Raw genomic sequence first — 26,708 nt, 5'->3', positions numbered from 1 at the left:
ACCCATGGTTTGAGAAGAACTTTTCTGCTTGGGCAATAGTTCAATGGTCTTTCCCCAGCCTCAGACAAATAAGTTTTGATTATTGACCAACAAGCCATTCAATAAGTGTATGTTATGTATGTTGAACATACAACTTGCTCGACAATCATTATGAAATAAAGCAAAATTGAAATTAGATGATAAATTCTATTTACGATAATTTCAGAGTAAAAATAATAGTTCCTTTTGAGTGGACCATAAACAACACTGCCTAAATTAAAACCATAGTGAATTTGAGTTGTAAATTGTAATTATCTTCGTGTCAGTTTCATTATTTTGCTACGTATTTGTGTAAATAGAACCCTAGCAACCATTGAAAATGAACACGAAGTTGGGGAAATATTTTTTTCATGTTTTGCCAATTATACAGATTTAAGACAAAACAAGTTACGACTAAAACCTTTTATTGAAATGGAATAATTTCCAATTCCCAACCGTTTTGTCAATATTTAGTAAAGTGTTTAAGATCCCTTTACGTTACTGTTTGCTCTTTTCTTTAAAACTGGGTCATAATTTGAACACTGGACACACAATACAAGACTCATTTCCGTTCAATGAACTAGAACGATTCAAGAAAATAATAACCACGAGCGGATGATTTCATTCACTTAATTTCACAAGTTATATTTACAAAATTATTTACACATATGAAGCCCAACAGAGGTAGGAAAATACAAAATGTTATAAAATGTGTCTGCTAAAATGTAAACAAAAAACAATGGGTAAAATGGGTAAACAAGGTAAAACAGTAGTTTGTTCACATCTAGAAGCTATAACAGTTCAAGAACATTATACAGTGGAAGATGGCAGGTGTACAAATGTTCAGTTGTTTAACTACTTAAAACATGGGAGTAACAACATGAAAAGTTACCATTCTAAATCAGAATTAGAATGTTCTGTTTTGGAACTGGCCTATTATATGTAATCTTTCGTAAAATCAGTTTGTAAAATAGTGTTCCTGTATACAGAAATTTAAAAAAATATACATACAATGTTTGATCAGATAAACAATTAACACTTCCTACAGAAAATGCGTATGAAAATGTATGGGTGTAACAGTACTGAAAAGCAGAGAAATATATTGACTACATATCACACCTTTAAGTCTTAGCATATAAACTTACAGGCTTTTGAGAAAACAAACCCGGAATACAAAATATGCTATTTCACAGTCCAGGAAATGAATGGTTTTGATACTACTATTAATTTAAAAACAGAATTCTATTCCATCAATGTCCGCATAATTTATAAGACTTGTGATAAATAAATCCAGATAAAGACAAGCAGTGGTGTAATACAATCATCAGAGACTGCTCATGTATAAAAGTTTTAACATTTAATGGCACTGGTGAAATCAAAATACAAGATACTTGACTATAATGTAAACTGAACAAATATTCGGAGGGATGAAAATCTTGTGACTTTGCAGGAATAAATAAATACTCCATTGACAGTAATCACAACAGAAATTTAAATCAATGGGCCCCAATTTCTCGAAACTTCTTAAGCTTAACAGGCTAAGTTGATTATTTCAATTCTAAATACATACTGAAAATGGTTTTGAAAAATGAAAAATGGTTTATTCTGATAATCTTACAGATTATTCCTACATAATTTCCTAAAAATTCTTGAAGAAGTAAATATAACACATTTTATAGAATAACAAAAAAAGTGAGATTAGCTTATTCCTGTTATAAGGGATTTAACAAGTTTTGAGAAATTGGGGCCGGGTGTGGATACACATATAATGATCTTGCTTTTAAAATTGTAAGAAACCCTGTACGTAAAACAAATTTAACATGCATTTTGAACAAGCAGAGAAAGGTCTTTTACTGGCATTAGGTTAACAGGCCAGTGGTAATGTTGACTGCGGCCTACAATATTCACTTCTGAATCATATAATCACATGAGACTATTAACTTGTCAAGTTAACCAATAATGTTACAGAACTCCAGGGTTGAGCTTGTTGATTACCACAAAACAACTTGTACTTAACAGTACATTTTTGTAGGAGAATGAAAATAACACTTAATTTAAATAAACAGTAATTACTCTCCTTCATCACAGAAAATATTGAAATAATACATGTCTCGACATTAATAATCAAAGCAGTAAATTAGATGTCAATATAACAGATCTTAACTCTAAACAAACATGTACAAGAAAATATACTTTCCTCACAATGAATAATAGTCCTGGCACAAACTTGTGTACACACAGTTAGTAACGTCACGTGTGTACCCACAGTTGGTAACGTCATGTACACACAGTTGGTAACGTCGTGTACACACACAGTTGGTAACGTCACGTGTGTACACACAGTTGGTAATTGCATGTATACACACAGTTGGTAACATCACGTGTGTACCCACAGTTGGTAATGTCGTGTACACACACAGTTGGTAACTCACATGTGTACACACAGTTGGTAATGTCGTGTACACACACAGTTGGTAACGTCACGTGTGTACACACAGTTGGTAACGTCACGTGTGTACACACAGTTAGTAACGTCACGTGTGTACCCACAGTTGGTAACGTCATGTGTGTACACACAGTTGGTAACGTTGTGTACACACACAGTTGGAAACGTCACGTGTGTACACACAGTTGGTAACGTCACGTGTGTACACACAGTTGGTAACGTCACATGTGTACACACAGTTGGTTACGTCATGTGTGTACACACAGTTGGTTACGTCACATATGTACACACAGTTGGTAACGTCATGTACACACAGTTGGTAACGTCGTGTACACACACAGTTAGTAACGTCACATGTGTACACACAGTTGGTTACGTCACGTGTGTACCCACAGTTGGTAACGTCACGTGTGTACACACAGTTGGTTACGTCACGTGTGTACACACAGTTGGTTACGTCACGTGTGTACCCACAATTGGTAACGTCACGTGTGTACACACAGTTGGTAACGTCACGTGTGTACACACAGTTGGTAACGTCACATGTGTACACACAGTTAGTAACGTCACGTGTGTAACATGTTTGTAATGTCACATGTATAAGGGTTGTTTTAGATAACATAACCCATGGCTTAATGTACATTAAAGGTCGTGGGTTCTTTATGGTAAATTACTTTAGTGTAACACAACTGTTATATAATACCAAAAACTGATTATTGAAAAATCTACTACAAGCCCTTTAAGCCACCTTATTCTTCTTGTCAAGATCAATTAATTCTAGTATAATGATAACACAAGTAGAAAGTGAAATAAGTATGATGTACATGTAGATACATTCATGACAACAATTTTAGCCTAAATACTGGAAGAATAAATACTAGTGTACAAGACAGTGAATCTATGACAGAAATAAGAGCTGTTTTTCACACCTGTTAACGGTCATAATACATAGTGTTTGATTAATAATACCATAAGGCCGAACCATTTTAATATTTTGTAAGTCAGATTTTTAGCCGAAAAAAATGCAGGCAAAGACAAAACCTTTTTCGTTCCAATATAATCAATATTTAGAAAGACAAGAATTTTTTAAAGCTTGTAGTGACTTGTAGTGCAACACCCCAATAAGTATTAATTTTATACATTCCGTAAATTGTCAGACATATAATTATTATAATGCCATTTCATTGACTTGTTTGAAGCACAGAAACATTAAGGTCTTTCTTGTTATATATATTTGTGAAGAGTGGTCACTATTATTATTTATATTTTTGGCAATTTCTGAAAAAAGTTGAAGTAAATCCGACAAATGAAACATCAATTTGGATTGGCCTTAGAGACGATAATAAAGGTGGGGAAAATATTTAAGTGTTGTTCTACACCTGAAGAGATCAAGGTTTAAGTAGTTTTTCACCATTAGACAATACGGAACATAGCACCAACATTTTTCTACAATGACTTCCCTGTTCACACATTTGTTACAAATAACGACTGAACAATTTACATTGATTTTACATGTAAATAGTTGATATTAATTCACAGGAAACAGTTTGACACATTTGTACTTAATAATTAAGAACTATTAATAGAACATATATTATTTGGTGAATTAAAACTGGACAAAACATGTAAAGGCAAAAGATAGAAATCATAACCTGTTTATATATATATATGTATAAAAATTAGCATGGGGGCCATAAGCAGTCTTAGACTAGACTAGGGCCTTATGACTTTTGGAACCAAAACTAAGCCTATTTAAATCAAATGTCAAAGGAGGAAAGAGAGAATTTTTCTCAATATAAACTCAAACACATATAAATATTAAAAGTGACATTGTCAGGGAAAATGTCTCCTGTGGAAGTGGAAGAAAGTTTTTGCCTTTTGTGCTTCTTATTGATCTCAACTTCAATTCTATAGGTTATGATCTGTAATAGTTTCACTCTTACTTATCACATGGCTAACTCCCGTTTTTCCTCAATATAGTGACTTTCTCCACAGGATTCATTTTCGCTAACGACGTACCATTTCTTCCTGGTTTCTCTAATTGCATTTGAACCAATTCACATATCACTTGTCAGGAACTGTTGGTACACATGCTGGTTAATAACTGGCTTCAGGGTCAGGTTAAATCTATATACAACAATTATAACCATTACAGCACAATACATGCATACCACTGCGTTTCTCCGACACACTTATCACAATATCAATCACTTAAACTCTGTCTACAGCTTTAACAAGTATGCAAAACACCAAGCATTTGCACTGACATGTATATATAAATGTAGAGTTGTCAACATTCGTACAATCTATCCCCTGATCTATTTATCTGCCATCAACAGTTCACGTTAGATATCTGCCGACAGACAGTTCACACAATATATAGGTCTGCTGATGGACAGCCAAGTCATGATACATGATACTGACAAACAGTTCACAACAGATATCTGTAGTTTTGACAGCTCAAACATGAACCACTATAGATTCCCAAAACCACACATCCTCCAAAATAGTAATTTCCAGCTATACCAAGTACACGTTTATTTCCTTATCACGGCTGGATGGCTTTAAGTCTTTCGATCTTTTCCGTCGCCTCAAGGATCTCGTGGAGTTTTGAAAGTGTTTTCTTCACCCTGAGCGCAGTGAGGCGGGCAGCAGGGTTGCCGCTCCAGCATTCCATCATCACCTTGGTTACTACCTTCATAAACTGGAATGGCACAGAAATCATGTCAAATTCGGGTTAACATATATGAAAGATATGTTGAGAAGAAAAAGGAAACAAGAGGCCCAAAAGGGCCTATGCTCTACTGGCATGGTTCTTGTGGACATTTTCAATCCAGAGCATGTACGTTTGAGTAATAGGCAACAAATATATAGTTCACTTTTTGTGTTTGGGTTAGCTGAAAACGCTGCACGTTCAACATCTGAGGACAGGAAGTGTTGTAAGCAGATTAGTTGCATGAACTATTTTAATATGTGCTAAGTAAATGTAATCTGAGGGTAAAAAATATTTGCTTTCAAAACTACTCATCGTCAAAATTTCATTTCTGTAGCATTAAAAACACATGGTCTAAATTTCATTACTGTAGCTTTAAAAATTAATAAGTAAGTCAATAAGGGTGGGGCCAGCTTTTGCCCAAGGGGCATTATTTAAAATGTTTTCAATTGCATCATATGATGCTCCACAACAAATATCAAAGGTATGGGCCTTGTGGTTTGAAACAAGATGATTTTGAAAATATTTCTCAAATAAGTCTCTAGGAAAATAGTGACACCCAGGGCAGTGCCCGTTTTGACCCAAGAGGCATAATTTGAACAGCCATGGTAGTGGACCACTAAATAAAGCCTTGTTCAAAATAGCAAGGACAATCTCCGTGGAGGGGGGGTGGCAGTAATGACCCAAGGGGCATAATTTGAACAAACCTTCACAAGCAATTGTGACTTTACATGTACTCTTGGCTAAAAAAATAGACTTTGCTCATGTAGACTTGGCTAAAAATAGACTTAGCTTAAAATAGCATCTTTTATACTTTCAAGACCCATAATCCAGGCATGCATGGGCAGATCTGGCTGGTTTTCAAAAGGAACTGAGTTCTAATAGATATCTAAATACTGTACAAGTTTCATCGAGATACAATCAAAACTGAAGACTGTATCATGTTCACATGCAATTGTTTACAGACGAACTGATTTTTTAATACTTTCAAGACCCATAATCCAGGCATGCAGATCTGGCTGGTTTTCGAAAGGAACCCAGCTCTAATGGATATCTAGATACTGTACAAGTTTCATCGAGATACAATCAAAACTAAAGACTGTATCGTGTTCACAAGCTAGTGTTTACACAATAGCATTGTTTTATACAATCAAGGGCCATAATCTAGGCATGCATGGGCGGATCGGGCTGGTTTTCGAAAGGAACCGAGCTCTAATGGATATCTAAATACTGTACAAGTTTCATCGAGATACAATCAAAAATGAAGACTGTATTGTGTTCACAACCAATTGTTTACACAATAGCATTTTTTTATACTATCAAGGGCCATAATCTAGGCATGCATGGGTGGATCTGGCTGGTTTTCAAAAGGAACCAAGCTCTAATGGATATCTAGATACTGTACAAGTTTCATCGTGATACATTCAAAACTGAAGACTGTATTGTGTTCACAAGCAATTGTTTACAGAAGCACGAACGCACGGATGCACATACTACGTACACATTACCATCGCATAAGCTCTTCTGGCCTTTGGCCAGTAGAGCTAAAAATAGTTTGAAATGTGTGCAGCTTCAGGCTGTTATAGTGATAACACATACAGGTATACCCTGCGAATCTCACTATTACAAATAAATCATGTCAATATTAGGTGAACACATATACAACAGAACTCATGTAACTGTTAAACAGAAAAGAAATAATAAAATTAAGAAAAAAAGTTGCCAAATGTTTCAAGTGTCATTTGGAAATATCATTTTCTCAGATATTTAAAAAAAAAATATTACGTGTGAGATTTTGAAGCTACTGGTTGTAATGTGCGTATAGCTTTAGGCTTCATAAATCATCCTTTTAGTAGAATTTTGCTGTGTTAAGTACTGCAAATTGTTGGTGCTTGTATATGTCTCATGCAAATATTTATCAGTTTACGGACTGAAGCAATCTGCTTACCTTAGTGTATTGAAGCAATGTGATCAAGGATCAAGGATCAAGTATTTGTTTTAGCCACTGCCAATGAGACAACGATAACATCATGACTTTTTAATCCAAAATCAGACAAGCTAATAAAGATTTCCATGGTATGGCACACTTCAACGATATGGCAAACATTAAAGATTAAACATGACAGAAATGACCACTCCAATACTGCCAGCAATGCCCGCCACTAAGGCCATGACGATACTTTTATTCAGAAGAACAAATGGCTGTTCTACTCACATCATCTTGCCCCCATCTGTGTGGTATTTGAGGGCGTATTTTGGCATCACACACGACCATCTTCATGTCGTCAAAGCTGGGGTCAGAGGGCACAAGGTCCTGGTATGGGATCCCCTGTTCTTCCACCACACCTACAAGGTCACAGGGTTATACAATGTAGATACCATAAACGTGAGAATATAAATCTTAAAGTGACACACTATTCAAAATCAATACATACACATGTAAAACAAACATCAATTTTGACTGATAAACATTTAACTACTTACTAAATAATGCATTTATGGAAAATATTAATTACTGATAACAAGATTGTAACCGTGTATTTAATAGCAGAAAGCGCAAAAATATTAAATGATTGGTGTATGCTAAAAGATTTACTGTTATCTACTATAGTCTCATAAGGTAGAAATAATGCTCATTTCTTTCAAATTAAACTTGGTATCCTTCACAAGAACCATAGTTTTCGACATGTATTCATCGTTTTTGGAATATTTAAACAATATTATTAATTGTGGTAAATCTTATTTGGGAGTAAGAGTGCATCTTTAAGGTATCAGATTCATAAAACTATGGTATTCTCTCCTCTTCCATAACAGGGAGCATCTCTCAAGGTAAGAGGTTGGGAGAGATGTGTAATGCAAATTCATGACAAGTTGTTATGGAATCTTTATGTCCAGCACTACAATCTTTGGTGTGAAAACATTGTTAGACATCATATTATTTTCAAGTTGTTTCTTGAAGGTTCAGAAAAATATTTGTTAAAAACGTAAAAAAGGAAGCTATTTTAAAATTAGATCCTGAGGCTTGGAATCCTAGATTTACATGATAACATGTTAAGATCAATGTATGGAGTACAACTATCCCATTCTGACAGTTGTAGACAAGTGAACCTGTACACAAACCTATTGACAATCAATTAAGCCAAGCTTACCCCCGATTGCTGTCCTCCTAGCAACTTCCCACAAACACAGCCCAAAGGAGTACATATCCCCCTGCTTGTACGCGTCAAACGAGTACATGTTAATTGACTCATCCAGGACCTCCGGTGCCATGTAGCGCTTCGTGCCCTGCCGTGTGTTCGGCGCAACATCTACCTCATTTGTCTCACTGAAAAGTCATGGTATAAACTATAGAATAAAGATGTACATGTTTACTTAATATGATACAGGTTACATGAAGCCTTTTCCCAGTCTGAGGATCAAACCCAAGACCCATTAAGGTATGATATTGATACTAGGATTCTTAAGACAAGGTCACCATGTGTTCTACCAAGCAAATTAACTTACCCGTATAACTCTTTCTCACCTGGAAAATCCCTACCATGACATACACAAAGCACTGTTTTAAGATTTTTTTAATTTCTGAAAATTAATGGTTACACTTATAATCAATAGAAACTAGAATTCCTGCGTTGACTGTCTGGAGCATCTCATTTTTCTCCTAAAGGCTACCATGGCCTTGAACTTTGACCTACTGAACCCACAACTAATAGGAGTCATTCACTGACCATTATGACCAATGTGTTTAAAGACCACCAAGACCTTCAAAAGTATTTGATTGAAAACCAAAAATTGTCAACAACATTGCTGCTGGACAAAGTTTCACCAAGTGTCTGCCATGTTTTGCAGTCAACACCAAGACCACTCCAACAAAGACTGTCATGCGTTGAAGTACCTTGATAAGAAAGTCCTTTTTAATGCCATCCTTTATCTCTCAATGATGGTAATCAGATAGTGAGGCTACAGTATGTCTATGGGGTTCCATTAACAGAAACCAGATAATACTATCAAACTTTTACAAAACATCATGGGCCAAAAATAAGTACAGTAGAAGCTCACTAAATCGGACAAGGTTTATAATCATCTTTTTTTCCAAGTGTAAAAATAAAACAACTCGCAAAAATGACCACTTCATCACCAATCAAAGTCCTTGATTATCGCACCGCTCTAATTTGATTCAATCATATAAATCTTTAGATAAAACAACCCTCCAAAGTGATCACTTAATAACTGTTTCTAGTTCTTTATTTTCTGCAACAAACAAAATGTTTCAATCAATTTTCTTTTAACAAGTTTGATTATCGTGTGGCAGTCAATCCACAGCGCAATCATCATTATCAAGTATCGAGTTAACAAAACATCACAGGTGCAATATTTAACGACGCATGCGCTGTAAAAACAAAGTGACATGTGATTCGCGAATTCCTAATACACAAAATCATTTTGACATGTTGGAACAAATATATGTCCGGTTTTGTGAGGTAAAATTACGTTGACAACTAACAAATTTTCTGGATTTTTTGTCCGGTATCCTGAATTCCGGGGTTCCGGTTTTGTAGGGATTTTTTTACATTGAAAATAGAAGGGGAAAACCAGGACTCTGAAAAAAAGTCTGGTATCCCGAGGATTGCGGTTTTGTGGAGTTCCGGTTTAGTGAGTATCTACTGTATTTTCAATATTTCTAAGCCTCATGTTACTGGCAGCTAATGTCTTTTTAACTTTAGATTATTTTATGATCAAACATTAAATTTTTTATGACACCAAAATATTTACAAACCCAAAATGTTCACTGCCTTAAGAGTTTCAGAAAATCACTTTTTCTTTTACTGTTTTCAAGATTTAACCACCCAGAAAACAGTCTTGCGCTATATGATTTATTTAGATTGTCTCGTAGGAATTAGACACATGTTGTAGAACATGATACCAAAACAAGAGTGACACTAAAATAAAATACGCCCATCAATAATTTCTTGGATTCTAAGACAACTTACTGTCACATTGGCCCTTTGAGAAGCAAGCTTTTCAAGAAGCAAATGATTTGGCACAATATGGCATTAACAGTAGGACCAAGCCCTTGATATTTACTGAGGGTTTCATGCAAAATTGTATTTACCAAGTACTTCTGTATTTCAGGGAACTATGGCACATTCTTCAGTTATCTATAGCAATTTTTCTGTCAAACTATGGTGTATACTTCAGCAAATATTTCATCCTTAATCGTACCCAAGAGACAATCAGTGTGTACTTGGCAAAGCATTTATACCGGCAAACATTCTTGGTAAAGATTTTATAGCTACAAACATTTTCAGCAAGTTTGGTGAAGGTCAGATGAGAATTGTTCAAGTTAGAGAGTAGACAAAGCTTAAATGGCAAGGGCAGTAATCCTAAAGTGCTTCGGGGCATTTGGCTGATTACTGTGAAATCATTAATGTTCGTGGGGCATTAATGTTCGTGGTTTTCGTGGGTTGGGTGATCCACGAATTCAAGATCCCACGAAATATAAACCCTTTATTCACTTTTTCAATTGCCTTGTTACGTACATACTCTAGTATATTCTTTACAGAGGTCGCAGTATACAGTGTTAAAACCTGTCTCACTGTATAACTTCATTATTCTGTTAATATATTATAACTGCCTTTAACAAATAATGAACCAAATCAATTAAATGTGTTTTATGCAGCAAAGGACAGTTATAAGCACGTGGTTAAACGTGTGCTGTTAATGAAAATCTCCAAGTTTACAAGATGTGCGTGATGAGTGTCCATACTCGATTTTTTAATTTAATGAAATAATTAATCGATTACTAGTACATTGAAGGTTACTAAGCACCGAACGTGACAATATACGCACCTTTTCGGTGTTTTCACAGTTTGCAAAATTCTTAATTGGCATTCAATGGCTTCCCCTATCTGTATTTATGATCAGGGTACATCTTCTTTTATTACCTTTATTCCCAATTAAATCGATAAGTGACTTGGGTATTTGCACTAATTGGCATGTCGTACCACAATAGCGAGTGTCATAAACCGAGTGACGTAGAAGACGGAAATCACGGGCCAGCGCGTGGATATAATGCAGACGATCTAGGCCGATCGCATCTTCGATTTTTTTTTTCAAAATGAAAATCCACGAATTCAAGTACCCACGAAATTGTTTTTTTTCGGCAAACCACGAAATTTCATGCCCACGAACATTAATGATTTCACAGTATCATACTTGACCAATTTATTTTACCAACAAATATTTTCAGCAAGTTTGGTGAAGATCAGATGATAACTGTTCAAATTAGACAGTGGACATTTTGACCAATTCAAGGGCCATAATCCTGAAGAGCCTGGCTGGTTATAGAACTTTGCCAAGAATATATACCAACAAACATTTATAGTAGCAAGTTTGGCGAAATTCGGATAAAAACTGTTCAAGTCTGAGAGTAGACAAAGCTAAAATGGCCAATTTTGATAAATTCAGGGGGCCATAACTCTGGAGTGCCTAAAGCGATTAGGCTGGTTATCGAACTTGACCTAGATATTTCACCAACAAACACTTTCATGAAGTTTGGTGGAAATTGGATGAGAAATGTTCAAGATAGAGAGCGGACAAAGCTAAAATGGACAATTTTGACAAATTCAGGGGGCCATAACTCTGGAGTGCCTAAAGCGATTTGGCTGGTTATTGAACTTGACCGAGATATTTCACCAACAAACACTTTCATGACGTTTGGTGGAAATTGGATGAGAAATGATCAAGTTAGAGAGTGGACAAAGCTAAAATGGCCAATTTTGACAAATTCAGGGGGCCATAACTCTGGAGTGCCTAAAGCGATTTGGCTGGTTATCGAACTTGACCTAGATATTTCACCAACAAACACTTTCATGAAGTTTGGTGGAAATTGGATGAGAAATGTTCAAGTTAGAGAGCGGACAACATTGTGGAGCCGCCCGCCTGCCGCCTGCCCGCCATGGGTGTTCCCATAATACGGCCATCGTAAGATGGGCATATAAAAATGATTTCTATGCTTGTCCCCCTACTTTATTTATTTTTGCACTAGGGGCACTAGTAATGAAGTATGAATAAGTTTCACTCATTTAATTAATAAGTTTCACTCTTTTAATGAATAAGTTTCACTCATTTATATCATGAACAAGATATATCTGATGAAATTCAAAATTGTATGCAATTTTAAGAAAACAACACTATATGACATTTATCATTTATCTCGTTGAGTTAATTTACTCCTTCCAGGCAACTGAATGGTCAACAATTGGATGGTAAGTTTTTCTATTTATTGCACCACCTACCTGACATATTTCACAGCAAGACCCAGGTCGGCTAAACAACAACTCCCGTCTCTTTTTACTAGAATGTTTTTAGTTTTGATGTCTCTATGAGCAATAGCAGGCTTCCCTGAAATCAAAATGAAAATTATCCAAAGGGAAGCATGTAAACACAAACCTGAATAGGGTTATATTTTATTTCCACATACCTGATACAATAGAAGTATAGCTTTGTTTTAACATTATAATGTAAAGTTCTACTTAATGTTTGATAACTACTATTAAAAAAATACTGTTTATTAGTTTCATTTCAAAAAAATATCTTCAACAAAAATATTCAGACTTCTTTTCAGATGTCCATAAATTGTTTTCCTTCAAACCTTCCAGCGTTTTTAAGAAGAACTGATTCCTCAATATACCAATCCAAAAATGTGAATTTATTTGCCGATTGGTTGTTCCACATAAATATCAGATAACAAGGACAATGGCACATTATGGTACAAGAAGTAACATGAACACCCCAAGTGGTTTATTTTTTTAAGGGGAATAATTTGACAATAATTAAATCAATAGTTATTTTTCACATTTAAACATTGTAAATATTACCATGTGTTCAAACTTTATGTGAATAACTTGAGCATTATTAAGGTAATGACCATTTTTTTTTTGCAAAACATAGCCAACAACAATGTTAAGGCTATCACAATTACTGGACTTTTTTCTTGCAAAACATATAAAGGAACAGTACCATTACTAAATTTTTTGGTCAACAGAAACTCTTTTCTTACCTCTGGTGCCAAATATTTCTGTGTGTAGATGTGAGAGCCCACAGGCGATGGAATGAGAGATGAGCAGCATGTCATGATGATCAAAGGTATTCTCGGTCAGGTAGTCGTACAGGGAACCGTTGTCATGGTAATCTGTGATCAGGAACAGCTGAGTCCACGATCCCGTACCCTTGATGTCAGCCGCTATAAAACCTGTAATACACAAAGGGAATTGTTCAATGAATGATTATTGGGGAATAGGGAATGATGTCTTATCAATCTTAAGCCCATTATGTTGGCTAATTTGTTCACTAACAATGTCAAGTTAATCTCACTATTTTTTCTCCTTTGGGCATTGAAGAAACATTATGGGAAAGATAAACAAAACCAACTAGATTTCGTTCTGTTAAATCAGGTTTAAGTAAGTTGGCCCAATGTGGGCATTTAAACAAGAGGATCATTTCTCGGTGCAAAGTGCTGGACAGTAGTCTGTTCATTGTTAAATTTACCCAACTCTTACAATGGCAAAAAGAAATATTTTAAGCTTGCCATTAACTTTAGTATTCCAACTTTGTTTCATTCTTCCTAATTTCTCGACTGATTTTAGTATAATAAAACATTCATCATACATTTAAAAAACAAATTGCCAAATTTGGTGTTGTTTACGTCTAGAGTTGCAAATTTAACGTACCGGCATGTGTATACATTGTAATCATATAGGGTAAAGTTGTTTGTATTTCTGCATAATAAGAGACAGCTGTTCAACATCAACAACACTGATTTGAGAAAAATACTTCTTGACAATTTTTGGAGAGCACAATAGAAACATCTGAGTGATTCCTTCATTATGTAAATGGTGTTTCCCTGTTAGCAAAATCCAACATAAGAATTTTCCTCATAAATATTCTAAAACTGAAATCTAAACCACACTGTATGATTACTGTTCCACAAACTCATGAATATTCTCATTTGTTACAAAACAACAATGATAACAAGAGACAGTTTGTGTAATTAAATATTCTTGAACTGATGTGTTATGGCCATGTGTTGCGATATAATTATTAGGTTGTTCCTCTCACAGGCAGGTCCTTACTTCTAAAACCGTGATCATTTTAAAATTAATCGTCATAAAGAAAAGAGTCTAATTGGTGTTTTGTAGCATTCAAATAATATATTTAAGATTGTATTGTCTGAAAATTCTCCAAAGCTGAGTATCGTATATATCCCAATAGACAAGCATGAAGATTTTTGTGTGAGTATTTTGTCTATTTTGGGGATATTAATAATGCTTAACAAAAGTAAGTTAACATGACAATGGCAACATTCACCTTCATTGGTATTTTATACAAGTACATGTTGGTTGCCCCAAATCCATACTTCGGCCTTAAAATTGATGTGTGTGTTGTAAGTCTGACAGAACATATATACAATACAAGTAAATGACCAGTGACACAAAAGTGACCGCAACTTGCGAATTAAGTTGTTGTATAAAAATATGCTGCATTGGACACATTATAGTTCCCAACATTGTCTTTCAATGTTTTCCACAAAAATTGGATTCAAATATGAAGTGGAGACAAGTATCTGTTATAGTCAAATGACTCCTAATTTTAACCAAGATAGTTTGCCTCTTTTCTGAGAGATATTTAAATGATTGATAAATTGAAATTTGTACTTCCTGAGATAGTTTACAAAGAATGTTATCCTCCAAGTGCCAACTGTATAAAACAGAATGCCTTGCTTTTGGCTAGTTTGGGCAGTGGATTTACATTTAGGCCAACTTTAGGCCTCAATTAACATTAAGGCCAACTTTATATCTGTACAAAAGGATTATTCAGTTCAATACAAACTTATGCAGTACAATGTAGGATAGATTAAGGTGGAAGATACGAGCGTTCTTGTGGCAAAGGTGGTCAACTCATGTCCAAGAGGTTGTGTCTCAAAGTGTACTCCATTACTGGTTTTTACCAAGGAAACAGACTGTTCTGACAAAATCAAGCTAAATACTTTTCGTATACACCTATGATATTTACCAAGAATGTTGTCATGTCTAAGGAGAACAGTTTGATAGAGCTCAGTCTCACGGAACCAGCTTGCTTCCTCGGTGGTGAGAAAGATCTTGACGGCCACATTCTCCCCTCGCCACTTGGCCTTGTACACCTCCCCATACCGACCCTTCCCAATACTCTTAACTAGCTGGATCTGCTTGGCAATCGTGCGCTGAACCTAAAGGCACAAATGTAAAGCGCAATATGAATGATTTTAATCATTTAGATACCATTTATTGTAATTAAGCCGTAATGACATTATATGCCATATATAACAATATTGTGGAAAATACAATGAAGCTTACACATCTACAAAGATGCTAATATCTTATTCAAATATAAGTACCAATATAAGGTTTTTATATAACACCAGTATTTTAAACATAAATATTATTTGAATACATAATTAATATCTTAATTAATACTGAGAAATTTAGTTTCCCTGCTAACAATCTGTCATTACTTGACAGGATGTGGCTCTGAGTTTCTTAATGCAGCATGTCCTGTGATGTACACAGTTTTAATTTGAATTAAAACCCCTATTTATTTTTATAAACTTGAAATAGATAGACACAACACATAGTTGCCGGACAAGTGTTTTTCCAGTCATGTGACTTGGCTGGAAAGATTGCTCTTGCACCCCCCATGTCAGACGAGTCAACAACGTACCCATTTAAAATAATTTTATGCTATCATAATCATCATATTTCAAAAAAGCAAACAAAAATTAAACAATAATTAAAAAAAGAAGAAAATTACAATATTATTCAAACTCTATAGAAATGTGATGTTTTAAAGTTACCAGAAGTGGAAGCCCAGAGCCGCTACCAGAGGACTGATCTATCATCTCGGAGAGCGTCTCATCCTGGGGCAGGAGGATTCCCTTCTTCTCCATGTCTGACAGAACATCCTGGCGGTCCAACTCTCGCTTACGGAATCTATAAAAACATACAGGTATTAACAAGGCCATAATAGTGCCAAGCGTTGTTGCCAATGTCAAAGTGTAATATATATATATATGTACACAAAGAAAACAATGTATGTGCATATTTTCAAGTTTAAAGGAAAACCTTCGAAATTGTTCCTTGCATTTTCTGCATACTTAGGAGATTATAAAAGGCATTTAAAAAAAAAAATTACATCACATAAGACTTGGATTATAAAAACAACAACTGAACTTCTCAATAAAAACTGTCCAAATTAGCAAAAGGTTTTATGCTTCCTTGATCCAAGTAGAAATTTCTAAAACCGTTACCTGAGATATACGACAGTGGCGGTGATGATCAGGACAATGAAACAGACAACTAGGGACAACAATAGGGCTATCTGGGTCATGTTCTCGTAACTCTTGTACTGGCTCGGCACTGTCTCTGCAAAATACAAGGATACCAGTCAATTAGATAATCTACCCAAACATGAAGTAAATAGAAAAAAACCTGGCCCAGAATGAATTAACACTGCATTTTGGAGACGATACAGATCTGAAATGAAATTTAATACACAGTGTAAAATACAGGGATGATTCCCAATCCTTAACCTTTGGGGTGCATGAGGGATTCAGGCCCTTGTGATTTAAGGGGTTTAGAACATGTATATCTATTTCAAGATACTTCTTACTATTTCTTATGCAAATGTCCACTGAACAACAAATTTAACAACTACACTGCAATCTGCAATGGAATGTACTCAATCCAGATTTCATGATTAATCCTGAACTTTATCACCCTTGAAAATACTCAAACATTTGAAGTTTTTCATACTTTCATTGCATTACCCGGTACAGTCTTAGGACCATTCTGAGATCAACTGTGAAGAAAAGGTAAAGAACAAGCACATTTTTAAAGATTTGTGAAGCATACCAGGACCAGGAGTAGTAGACCGCTCCTCGTAGATGGGTACTACACCCTCGTTACAGCGATCCGCATTGTCACAACACTCTATGGCAGTGGGGATTCGATGGGGAACTAAATTAGCTTGGCACTGCAACAAAAACAACAGTAAGAGTTGCAAAACTTACCTTTTAACTCATTATTATTAGCTATGTGCAGTAAAGCAAAAATAATAAAACCAATTGGAACTCTGAAGGTCGGTTTTCTTCAGAAGCTTTATAAACAAAAAAATCAAAATCTGTCTTGTGATTCCATAGTCAGAAACAGGAGTGTACATGTAAACACTGAAACAGGTTATGGTCCTGTCTGATACCATTGCCCAGTGGGATATGTTTCACTTTGTATAGGCATATTAAAACTTAATGTAAGCTACATGTAGAGAGAATAAACACACCTCATAGAGATCAAAAAGAATACTCAATGAACAAGCTGAACATTGTAGTTATGACAGGAATGAGGATATCCAACCAATGTACATGTAACATAATAAAGGTACATGAGAGAAAACCAGCTCTAGTGACTCAATTTGACTACAGTATGATGTACCTGCATGGTGGTTCCCCCTTCAAAGCCGGGAAGACACCCATAGACCAGCTCATGAATACGCTCTCCATTCTCAAACACTCGTCTAATTGATGCAAAGCACATACTGTTATTAGGGGCTAAACATGTGTTATCAATATCCCTTCCTTCAGCACAGGGGCTGCAGAAACATCTTAAGCCCAAACCTGAAATATTCGAGGCATTGATTTAAGAACTGTAATTTACTACTACCTTTTTAATGGCTGTTAAATACCATTTTCCTCTAAAAGTAAAATAATTTCCCAAAATGGTTCAGAAAAGAAATTTATAATCAATGTTTTTTCTTAATAATCAGACAAGATCAGCTCTAACACAGTATCGGTATAATGCATGTATGAAAAGAGTCAAAACGTGTATATCTGCTGTAAAGTATTATGATTTGGCATGATTTCTGTTATCCAAAGTCTAATTATTTAACATCAATATTTAATTGAGAGAACTTCCATTATTGAAAAAGCCATAAAAAGTAACAAATTCAAAATACCATTTTTACATCCACCAATGCCTTCGTAAACTTTCATGGAATTTGCGTATTCAGTTACATTCTATAATTGGTTACCTTTCAAACAGCTGAACATTTCTCTAAAAGCATACAAATTTGAAAAAACAATGACACTAAATATCATTGCGGAAATGATGCTGAGTCAAAGCACTTAAAATCACAAATACCGTAAATGATCTTCTAGATGTGCAGGGGGTCTTTTTGTTGGTATATTTTTCAATTTGGCATCTTGAACAATGCTTTAATACCTTAACTCTAAATCAAAACAAATATTACAATTTGTTCCAATGAAAAGCATAATATAGGCATCATTTGTTCCGATGAAAAGCATAACAAAGGCATCATTTGTTCCGATGAAAAGCATAACATAGGCATCATTTGTTCCGATGAAAAGCATAACATAGGCGTCATTTGTTTATCATATACCAGCATATGCTGCTGATGTCGTGCATCTAGAACCATAGTTTAAACTTATTTATTTTACACTGATTGTGATACAGGTTATTACAACATTGTATTATTCACTCTAATTGACATGATGTATCGCAAGAGTATGGTCTTGTGTTGTGGTAGATACCGGAGTACATGGAGGAAACCTTCTTCTCTGGATTGGCGACCACAAACCAAACTCACATGCGTCCAGGCCAGAAATCAAACATATTTACCATAATGTATCATTTAGGTTTCACACCACCTACGTTAATTACACTTATTCTTGCCAAAAATTGTGTTTTAATATATATTAAAGCCTTATGTTCAGTGGACCTCTTTATTGATTTACAGCTAAGTTGTAGCGAATACTTATTGCTGATTGGTCAGTTGTGAGCTTTTGGTTCTTACCATCTGCCACTGGGTGTTGGGTTATTGTGGCAAGCATACTGTGGTCTGAATATGTTATTTATGATTCAATATATATAGCAGATTTTAAAGTTTGCTGATTGGAAAAATGGTTCTTTTTATGCTCGCAGGCTTCTCAATATTTATGGTGACTTCATCAAAGAAACAGTCTAATACACAGTTACAACTTAATAAACTAAGACTTTTTATTTTGCAAAAATATGATGTTTTAAGGACTAAATTTTGGTCAATTTTTATAAAACACTATGCAAGTTCTGTGGAATGAATGCCATCTCAATTTAACAAGAGCTGTCACAGAGACAGCGCGCTTGACTATTCCGCCGCGTTTCAGTGTAAGGATTGAAAAGTTTTGGCGAAACATGTATGGATCACTGTAAAATTAGATAAGAATGATGCCATTATTTGAATTTAATGCAAACTAGAGTTATCTAACTTGGTTAATTAAGTAGATTGGATGGTTGAGTACCCAGGGTTCTCAATAAGTTTCGGTCGAACCGTTTCAATTAGTTAAGTAACCGACCAGCTTCTACTTATTCTACTGAAAATTCATTTAGTTTTCCAAATTTGAACCGGCCCTATTGCCATTTGAACCGTCCATTTTGGCCGGCAGCCGGTTCTTATTGAGAACACTGAGTACCATTGTATAAAGTCTCAATGCAATACATCAAGTAGTTGCTGAGATATTATCCTATGTGTGCTTACATGCAAAACCTTAACCAGAATTTCTAAGTCAAACAAGGCCCATTAGGCCTAAAAAAAAAATACGTCCGTTTCGGGTAACCCGACCCTACCTATAAAAATGCACCGACCCTAACTATTTTTTTCTGTTTCTGAGCAAAAAAAATATTCGTTAACGAATGGAGAGTTACGAAGGGCGGATAAATGCAGATTTTAATCAGAATTATTGTTTATATGATAAAACAAAGTCAGGTAATGACAGTATTGTAGGAAAGACTGCCATGTGCAAGAAAACACTCTGAACTTACGACAGATTTTGATAAAAAATAAATAAAAAAATCCCTACCTACCCTACCTAGAAATTTTGGGAAGGTTACCCTAAACAAACAAAAAAAATTTTGGCCTTATATTCAAGAAAGTGTTATCTTACTTCATTAATTTAGTAGGTTAGATAGTTGGGAGTACATATCTAACGTTTCAATGCAATCAGTGATTTTTATTTAAATTTTCAAAACCACCTGTGGCTTTACAATTGGGAAAATATGTGCGTTAATTCCCAAAATTGGGAAAATACAATGAACATTGAAATGGTCATTTAAAATAACCAGTAACAAAGACACCTATTAAAACTGGTTCAACTCTCTTTAATGACAGTTACTATCATCAAAACATGTAAAACATTATTTTTGTGCCAAATGATCCCTATCAATGTTGGGAAATTCTTCATAAATAATTACAAAGGATTTAATTTATATAATACTATAATTATTAATTAACGGGGTCAGTGCATATTATTTTGAAAATACCAATGTTATTAATTATTTATAACATTGGTATTTTCAAAATAATATGCACTGACCCCGTTAACACCTTACATTGTTTACTCCCTTGTTTTAACTCTTTGAAATAGTCAATTGTTTGATTAACAAGTTCTAAAAAATTCAGGGACAATTTAATGGGCTTATCTTCCTCTTAAATTGGATACAAAATCTGCTGTCTATTAAAAATGATGACTTTCACACTCATAGAGAGAATGGAATGAATATATCAATATTTTTTCCAATTTCCAAATAGTCAGACTTGATTGCAATTGATCAAAAAACAAATGAATGAAATTTGTAAAATTTCATCAAAATGTTTCCTTCAGCATTCATCAAAAAGTAAATACACCATCATTATAATAAATAAATACTTTTGTCATTTCACCCAGTGGTCTACTTTCAGTTTCACTTCTCAGTTCTGTCATATTCCGATATTGACAATGAAGGTCAATTTCATGTATATAAACATGTAGGTGAGGCATGACAAAGAACAGCATTGTCTATTAGTTATTTTAATCCCCTCCTGCACCGAATAATTTACTGTCACTTCTAAATTATTAATCCTTTTGTTGACCATGACACATGTTTTTAACACAATGTTTTTAACTCTTAATTTGTTACATGCTCTCTGATTGGATAAAAAATATAGTTAAACCAATGAAAATCCACCTTTCACCATGACGCGGATATTACATCATTGTATCATGATTGTATGTCTCTGTGAATAGACGCTTGCATGTAGGGGAAATAACTGTTTTGTTTATATTTTCATCATCTTTTATTCTTATTTTCTTTTGAAGTTTAAGAACTCCAGATTGGGAATTTTTATTCAGAAATGGGAAAAAGTATACCTTTTGACATTGGGAACATGACCGAATACCAGCTATAAATATTGCCGAAAAAAAACCTGACAATTCATAATTGTATTTTTTATTTATTTCTGAGGGGAATTGATTACCTTTTTGTGGAAAATCTGACTACTTTGGGGGAAAATAGGACGATTTTGGCGAGAGGAAACAGCCATTATTTGGCGGTAATTTCACGAAAAAAAATCACTGGTAATAAATGATGTATTTGCGGAGATAGGTGCTTACATGCCAAACCCTAACCAAGGTGTGAAGCCGACACCAGGGTGAGTAGTACAGCTCTCCTTATTCTTCGAATAGTCAAGCTTAAAAGTGTTTTCAACAAGAAAATGATGTGCTTCATTCACCAGTAATGGTGTTTTAAGCTAATATTAGGTTGCACACATTTGTATATTATCTGCTGACTGTTTTCTTTCAGTATTTCATTTTAAACATTGGCCATTATGAATGTTTCTTTACCACCTTTTAAGTACTCTGGTACCGATTTTACTACTTCTTTAAAACCCTACTTATATATATATAATGGCATAACCTATGAAGACAGTCTATGGTTGTGTGAATGATAAAGAAAAGACTGTTTTCCTTTGATGGTTGAGCATAATAAGGACATATACTTTTTTGAACAAGAGAACATTTATTGTCTTTAAACAATTGGTTAACATATAATCAATGATCTTTCATATAGGAAGCATTACCGGTAACTTGAAAATCTTACATTTTTTAGGGCTGAGTATCAAATGAAGCAGTTAGATGTGCGCCCAGACCGATTGAGGTTTCAAACTTTTAGTAGCCCAGGACGAGTTTTTCGTGCGCCTTTTGTTTACGAGCATCTGCAAACTCCGCTTTTTACACAACTATTATTACGTTAACAGTGTCGATGTAAAACAAAAAACCGTATGGTGCTGATGTTAATAAGCTGTGTCAAATACAAACCATGAGTCGTTTACAACAATGACAGTGAATAAGTCATAATAACTAAATCATTAACAGCAATTTACAACTGATGCTTTTTAAATTGGTTCACTATCAGGTTTTTACGCTTATATATCTTGATGTTTAACCCTTCCTTAAAAATCACTGAAAATATATAGGAAATGGCAACATTTACACTATGTACAGTACACTCAACGAGTTAGACCCACTTTCCGTTTTCCTCCGCGGATTTTTGCTATCGCGGCCAACACAATGATTTTATCGACTGTCCGCGTTCCTCGGCGTTTGAATTTAAGACCCTCGGAGGGTGATCAGTCGACTGAAGATTAACAAACTCTGCATTCCTCGGAGGGGTTAACTCCGCGAAACTCTGCGGACACTTGATAAGAATCTACGCTAAAATTATTTTATTTTATTAAAATTTTCAACCAATTACGACGGCTCAAGTAAATTGCTACATGTATTATTCTTTTTCCTCTGCCCGTTTTGCATGAAGTTAGCTTACCACAAGAATGCAGTGGCATTTCACTAGTTGCACATGCATCTTATAAACGTGTTTTTGCTAATTACACATTTTCGGAAAATCAGGAGGTCAAACACGCGTTCAAAGCTCACAGCGCATGGTTTTGAAGGCCTTCTTGCCTAGTTTTCTGTGGAAAATTCCATTAAAAGTCATAGCTATTTTTAACCACCAATAATAAATAGTATATTCTACATTGTATTGATCACGTGCTTGACGTCAGAGGTCATGGTTCAGAATCGTGTAAATAGTCGGCTGCTTTATAATGCAATAAAATTAGTGGCAATACTTTAATGAATCAATGTTTATTATTCAAGACAATATTCAATTGGCGTTTACAGACATAAATACAAATTAAACGTTGGTACATGTAAGAATCTTTTACGCTTAACAATGTGCATAAGCTGATGATAAGCATAAAATAAATAACTTCTAAACAAGAATGATTTCTTGCTTATCTGATTAGACTCGGAGTTCCGCCGTGGGATCATAAAATCGGACGATTCTTAATGCTAGCGTTCATATTAAGCCACTCGGAGGAACTAGGGGGGATTTTAGCGAGGGCAACAGTTTTACCCTAGGAGGAAACCCGTGATCATCGAATTTATCCCTCGGAGTGAGCGAGGAAAGTGGGTCTAACTCGTTGAGTGTACTGTATGATGAAAAACAATAAGACAGGTTGGGATACCCATCCTGCACTACATTGTCAGTCACAAGCCTTCATAATTTCCTAGCAGAAACCCTACCATGCTAGTGTTCTGGCAGTTGTGGGTTAGAGACCATACCAAGAGCACTTTTCCTCACATTTAATTTACTGGAAATAAGAGACAGGAGCACCTGGATTAACATTAATTACTAAAGGAACATGGCGAAGAAGTGACATGGTGGTGTGTTTGGTCGACCAATTTTATCGTTGTAAAATGGCCATGAATATAAAATTTCAGACATGGCTTTTTTCTCGGGATTTTATCAGTCTCAGTGTTGTGGTGGTTGTGGGTCAGAAACTAGTCCAAATAATTGTACGTTGACGGATTTTTTTAGATTTTTGATATGGCAAATCCTTCACGTACAAATTGTTTAGTATCAAAAGTGGGTAGTTGTTCCGATCAGGATTCAGGGTTAAACCATATAGCGTCTATAAAATATCATAAAAACAAGAAATACTACCAGATAATGTTATTTTATATTAGTTCCGTACACAAAAAAATAAATATCCAACTTATAATTATGAGTTTGACGGCTTTTTTTCATTTCATTCTGTCAAAACATAATGATATATACATGAAGGGCACCTGCAAGGCTTTAGGGCACAGTTTTAAATCGCTCGGAACATTTCAGCCATGGCCGAGTTGTTACGATTGTATAACGAGGTCTATCTCGAAGCTTTGTCGGAGGAGGCCGAGCAATTACGATTGTATCGAGTTGTTCCCCTTCGCATAATTGTTGTCTGTGTCAGTCAACTTTCGTTTTATTGGAAAGGTAAACAACTTGTTTTAATGCATTAAATGCTTGTTTAATGCAAAATAACATTTCACTTACATGGTAAAATATGAATATAAATCTTTATGATCAATTTCAACCATAAAATACTTCACTTAAAACAATTTCAATATTTTTAAAACACCCCCGTTTTTTGCACATTCCCGTTTAGACGTTAGGGATTGGAAGAATCCCGTATAACACGTCTATTATTTTAGACTAGGTCAGAAACCTGCTTCACATTTCCTTCAAGGTTTACTGTGAGGGTTTTAGTAAATATGCGTATAAATGGTATCATAATGGTGGTTATCAATACTGAACAATTATATTATGTCACTCAATATGTAACGACAGACGAAAAGTTCGTAACGAAATTTCTTTGTAAACAACCCATTTGAGCATCGAATTTGGCATTACTAGCTTCACTGGTCGTTATAAAATGATAGCACAATCCGAAACAGGAATGTTAATGAAAGAAATCAAATATACTTACTTAAATCAATGCATAGAATAAAGAGAAAGAGCAATAAAATAAAGTAGAATTTATCGCGACTCTGTCGTCTTTCTGTCGCCATTTTGCCCTAATTGTTGAAAACGTCATCAATTGGTGTGCTTAGCAGAAAGACACAACCGAAAGGCCAGAATATTATTTAGTTAAAACGTACTTTCAAGGATGGTACTAATGGCTACATCTTCGGATACCTCCCCCCCCCCTCGATCATCGATACACTATGTGGAGGTATCCATAAATGACCTTAAACCATTTCTTAATTTAGTAAATTTCTTAAATTTTCATAGTCAAATTAAAGGAAAAGAATACGTGTGAATGAAATGAAAACAGCCCTTATGTGATTATGTCATATGATAATTGAGATGCCTCACTTAAGAAAATGAACTAAATTAGGAAATGACTTAAGAGTAAAGATGTTTTATGGTGATACCGACCCGGCATGAAGTGTAGCGGAATAAAGCACATTGACTGTCGACGATGTAATGGCCAATGCGATTTGTGTATGTAACTTTTAAGTCTTTTTTTTCAACTGGTTATAAAGTAAATTATGTTTTTATTACCATACTATAAACTTCGTGTAAATTGTATAAAGATTTCCTTTTATTGCATTAATTCACATTTTACTTTCATAAAGCATTTAATATAGTCCGGGGTTCTTGCTCAAGACAGAGTGATCAGACTTTTCGGCGATTATTTACATGACACCAGAGTATTACAGAAGGGGCGAGATAAAGCGACATAGGAGGCAAACGTTCGAACAGATGGTAAAGTACTGTAATTACTGTACAAATATATAGGATATGATAACAGCAATTCTGCTGTAGTTATTATCTTTTAAAACTTATATTTCACATCATGAATCTTACATTGTTTGGTGCCTATCTTTCGCTTTTGGTCAAAATTCGTTATGGAAGCAGCTACCCCCAAATTAAATAGGACTACATGAATACAGGCTGGTTTATGTCTAGGGAACATAACTCATATTTACCCTGTCACAAGTTCTTTGGATTACAGACAGAGCATCAGCATAAATCTTTTTCACATACCAATAAAACTGCAGACATTTGTTTGCCAAATATTCAGAAGTTTTCGCAAGATTTTTAGTTTTGACTTGGATTAGATGTTTAGGTTTAAAATATAAAGGATCATATTTATGTAGTAAAATGCCGTGGATAGGTGATAAAAGGTAATATTTGGTACATGAAAACCTTACCCATACAGCATATATATTTTTTAAACTGATCAAAAGGCATTTATTGAATGATATAAGTTGATTATTTTTGAAGTTTTACTTTATATAAGCTATCTACAAAATGACCGTTTTTACCCATTTCTTTACTTTAAATAAATTCGGTCATAGTGGTTAATGTAATAATTATTATTTACGAAACAGAAAATTAAATGTAAACAAAGCAACAACAAAATTTAGTTATGTGTAGCCAATTTTGCAATTAACACACAGTTGTTTCCCTTATTTTTAGTTTTGACATGATTTTAGTGACTTATTTACTTTTCAGTCCTACGCATATGTACCAAATCTTCAGTTTTTGCCCAAAATATCTTATCTGGAGGTCAGTGCGTTGTTTGTTATTAAAAGAACAGGGGGCTCATGGAACTAGCAGATAGCATATTCTAGGATGCATTTTGACCACTATTAAATTATAAATCACTATTTTGACTGAGAAGAAATGACCAGCATATTCAAATTTACATATTCTGGAACCCTGAAGCCAGGGTCAGATTCAATATTCTTGTTTACATTAATATTAAATACTTTACTAAGAGTAACACACACACAACAACTCC

The 26,708-nt window shown here is 34.8% G+C and overlaps 1 protein-coding gene across 2 annotated transcripts; it reads right to left on the bottom strand.

Moving 5' to 3' along the window:
* Window positions 1-634: 634 nt before the first annotated feature.
* Window positions 635-25,001, bottom strand: LOC128208402 (bone morphogenetic protein receptor type-1B-like). 2 transcript variants are annotated; one of them, XM_052911971.1, is made up of 12 exons: window positions 24,885-24,941; window positions 22,175-22,296; window positions 17,699-17,880; window positions 17,123-17,243; window positions 16,519-16,633; window positions 16,066-16,201; window positions 15,249-15,441; window positions 13,237-13,428; window positions 12,473-12,578; window positions 8,327-8,502; window positions 7,393-7,523; window positions 635-5,168 (listed from the first exon to the last, which is right to left on the bottom strand). In XM_052911971.1, the coding sequence occupies exons 3-12, from the start codon at window positions 17,798-17,800 to the stop codon at window positions 5,013-5,015; spliced, it is 1,428 nt and encodes a 475-aa protein (XP_052767931.1). In that variant the 5' UTR covers window positions 17,801-17,880; window positions 22,175-22,296; window positions 24,885-24,941; the 3' UTR covers window positions 635-5,012. The 2 variants fall into 2 exon arrangements, with proteins under 2 accessions (XP_052767931.1, XP_052767924.1); XM_052911964.1 differs by lacking the exon at window positions 22,175-22,296 and having other exon boundaries at window positions 24,885-25,001.
* Window positions 25,002-26,708: the final 1,707 nt, after the last annotated feature.

Source organism: Mya arenaria, chromosome 2 (genome assembly GCF_026914265.1).
Source record: "Mya arenaria isolate MELC-2E11 chromosome 2, ASM2691426v1".
In the NCBI taxonomy this organism is placed as follows: Eukaryota; Metazoa; Mollusca; class Bivalvia; order Myida; family Myidae; genus Mya; species Mya arenaria.
Note: the sequence above shows the minus strand (reverse complement) of the source record. Positions and strands in the feature narration are given on the sequence as shown.

Excerpts from the sequence above, each read along its gene's own strand:
- LOC128208402 (XM_052911964.1), bottom strand. The coding sequence starts at position 24,966 with ATGGCGACAGAAAGACGACAGAGTCGCGATAAATTCTACTTTATTTTA. Across the intron at positions 17,244-17,698 it reads AAGGGGGAACCACCATGCAG|TGCCAAGCTAATTTAGTTCC; the intron begins GTACATCATACT and ends TTTTTGTTGCAG. Across the intron at positions 8,503-12,472 it reads CTTGCTGTGAAATATGTCAG|TGAGACAAATGAGGTAGATG; the intron begins GTAGGTGGTGCA and ends ATGACTTTTCAG.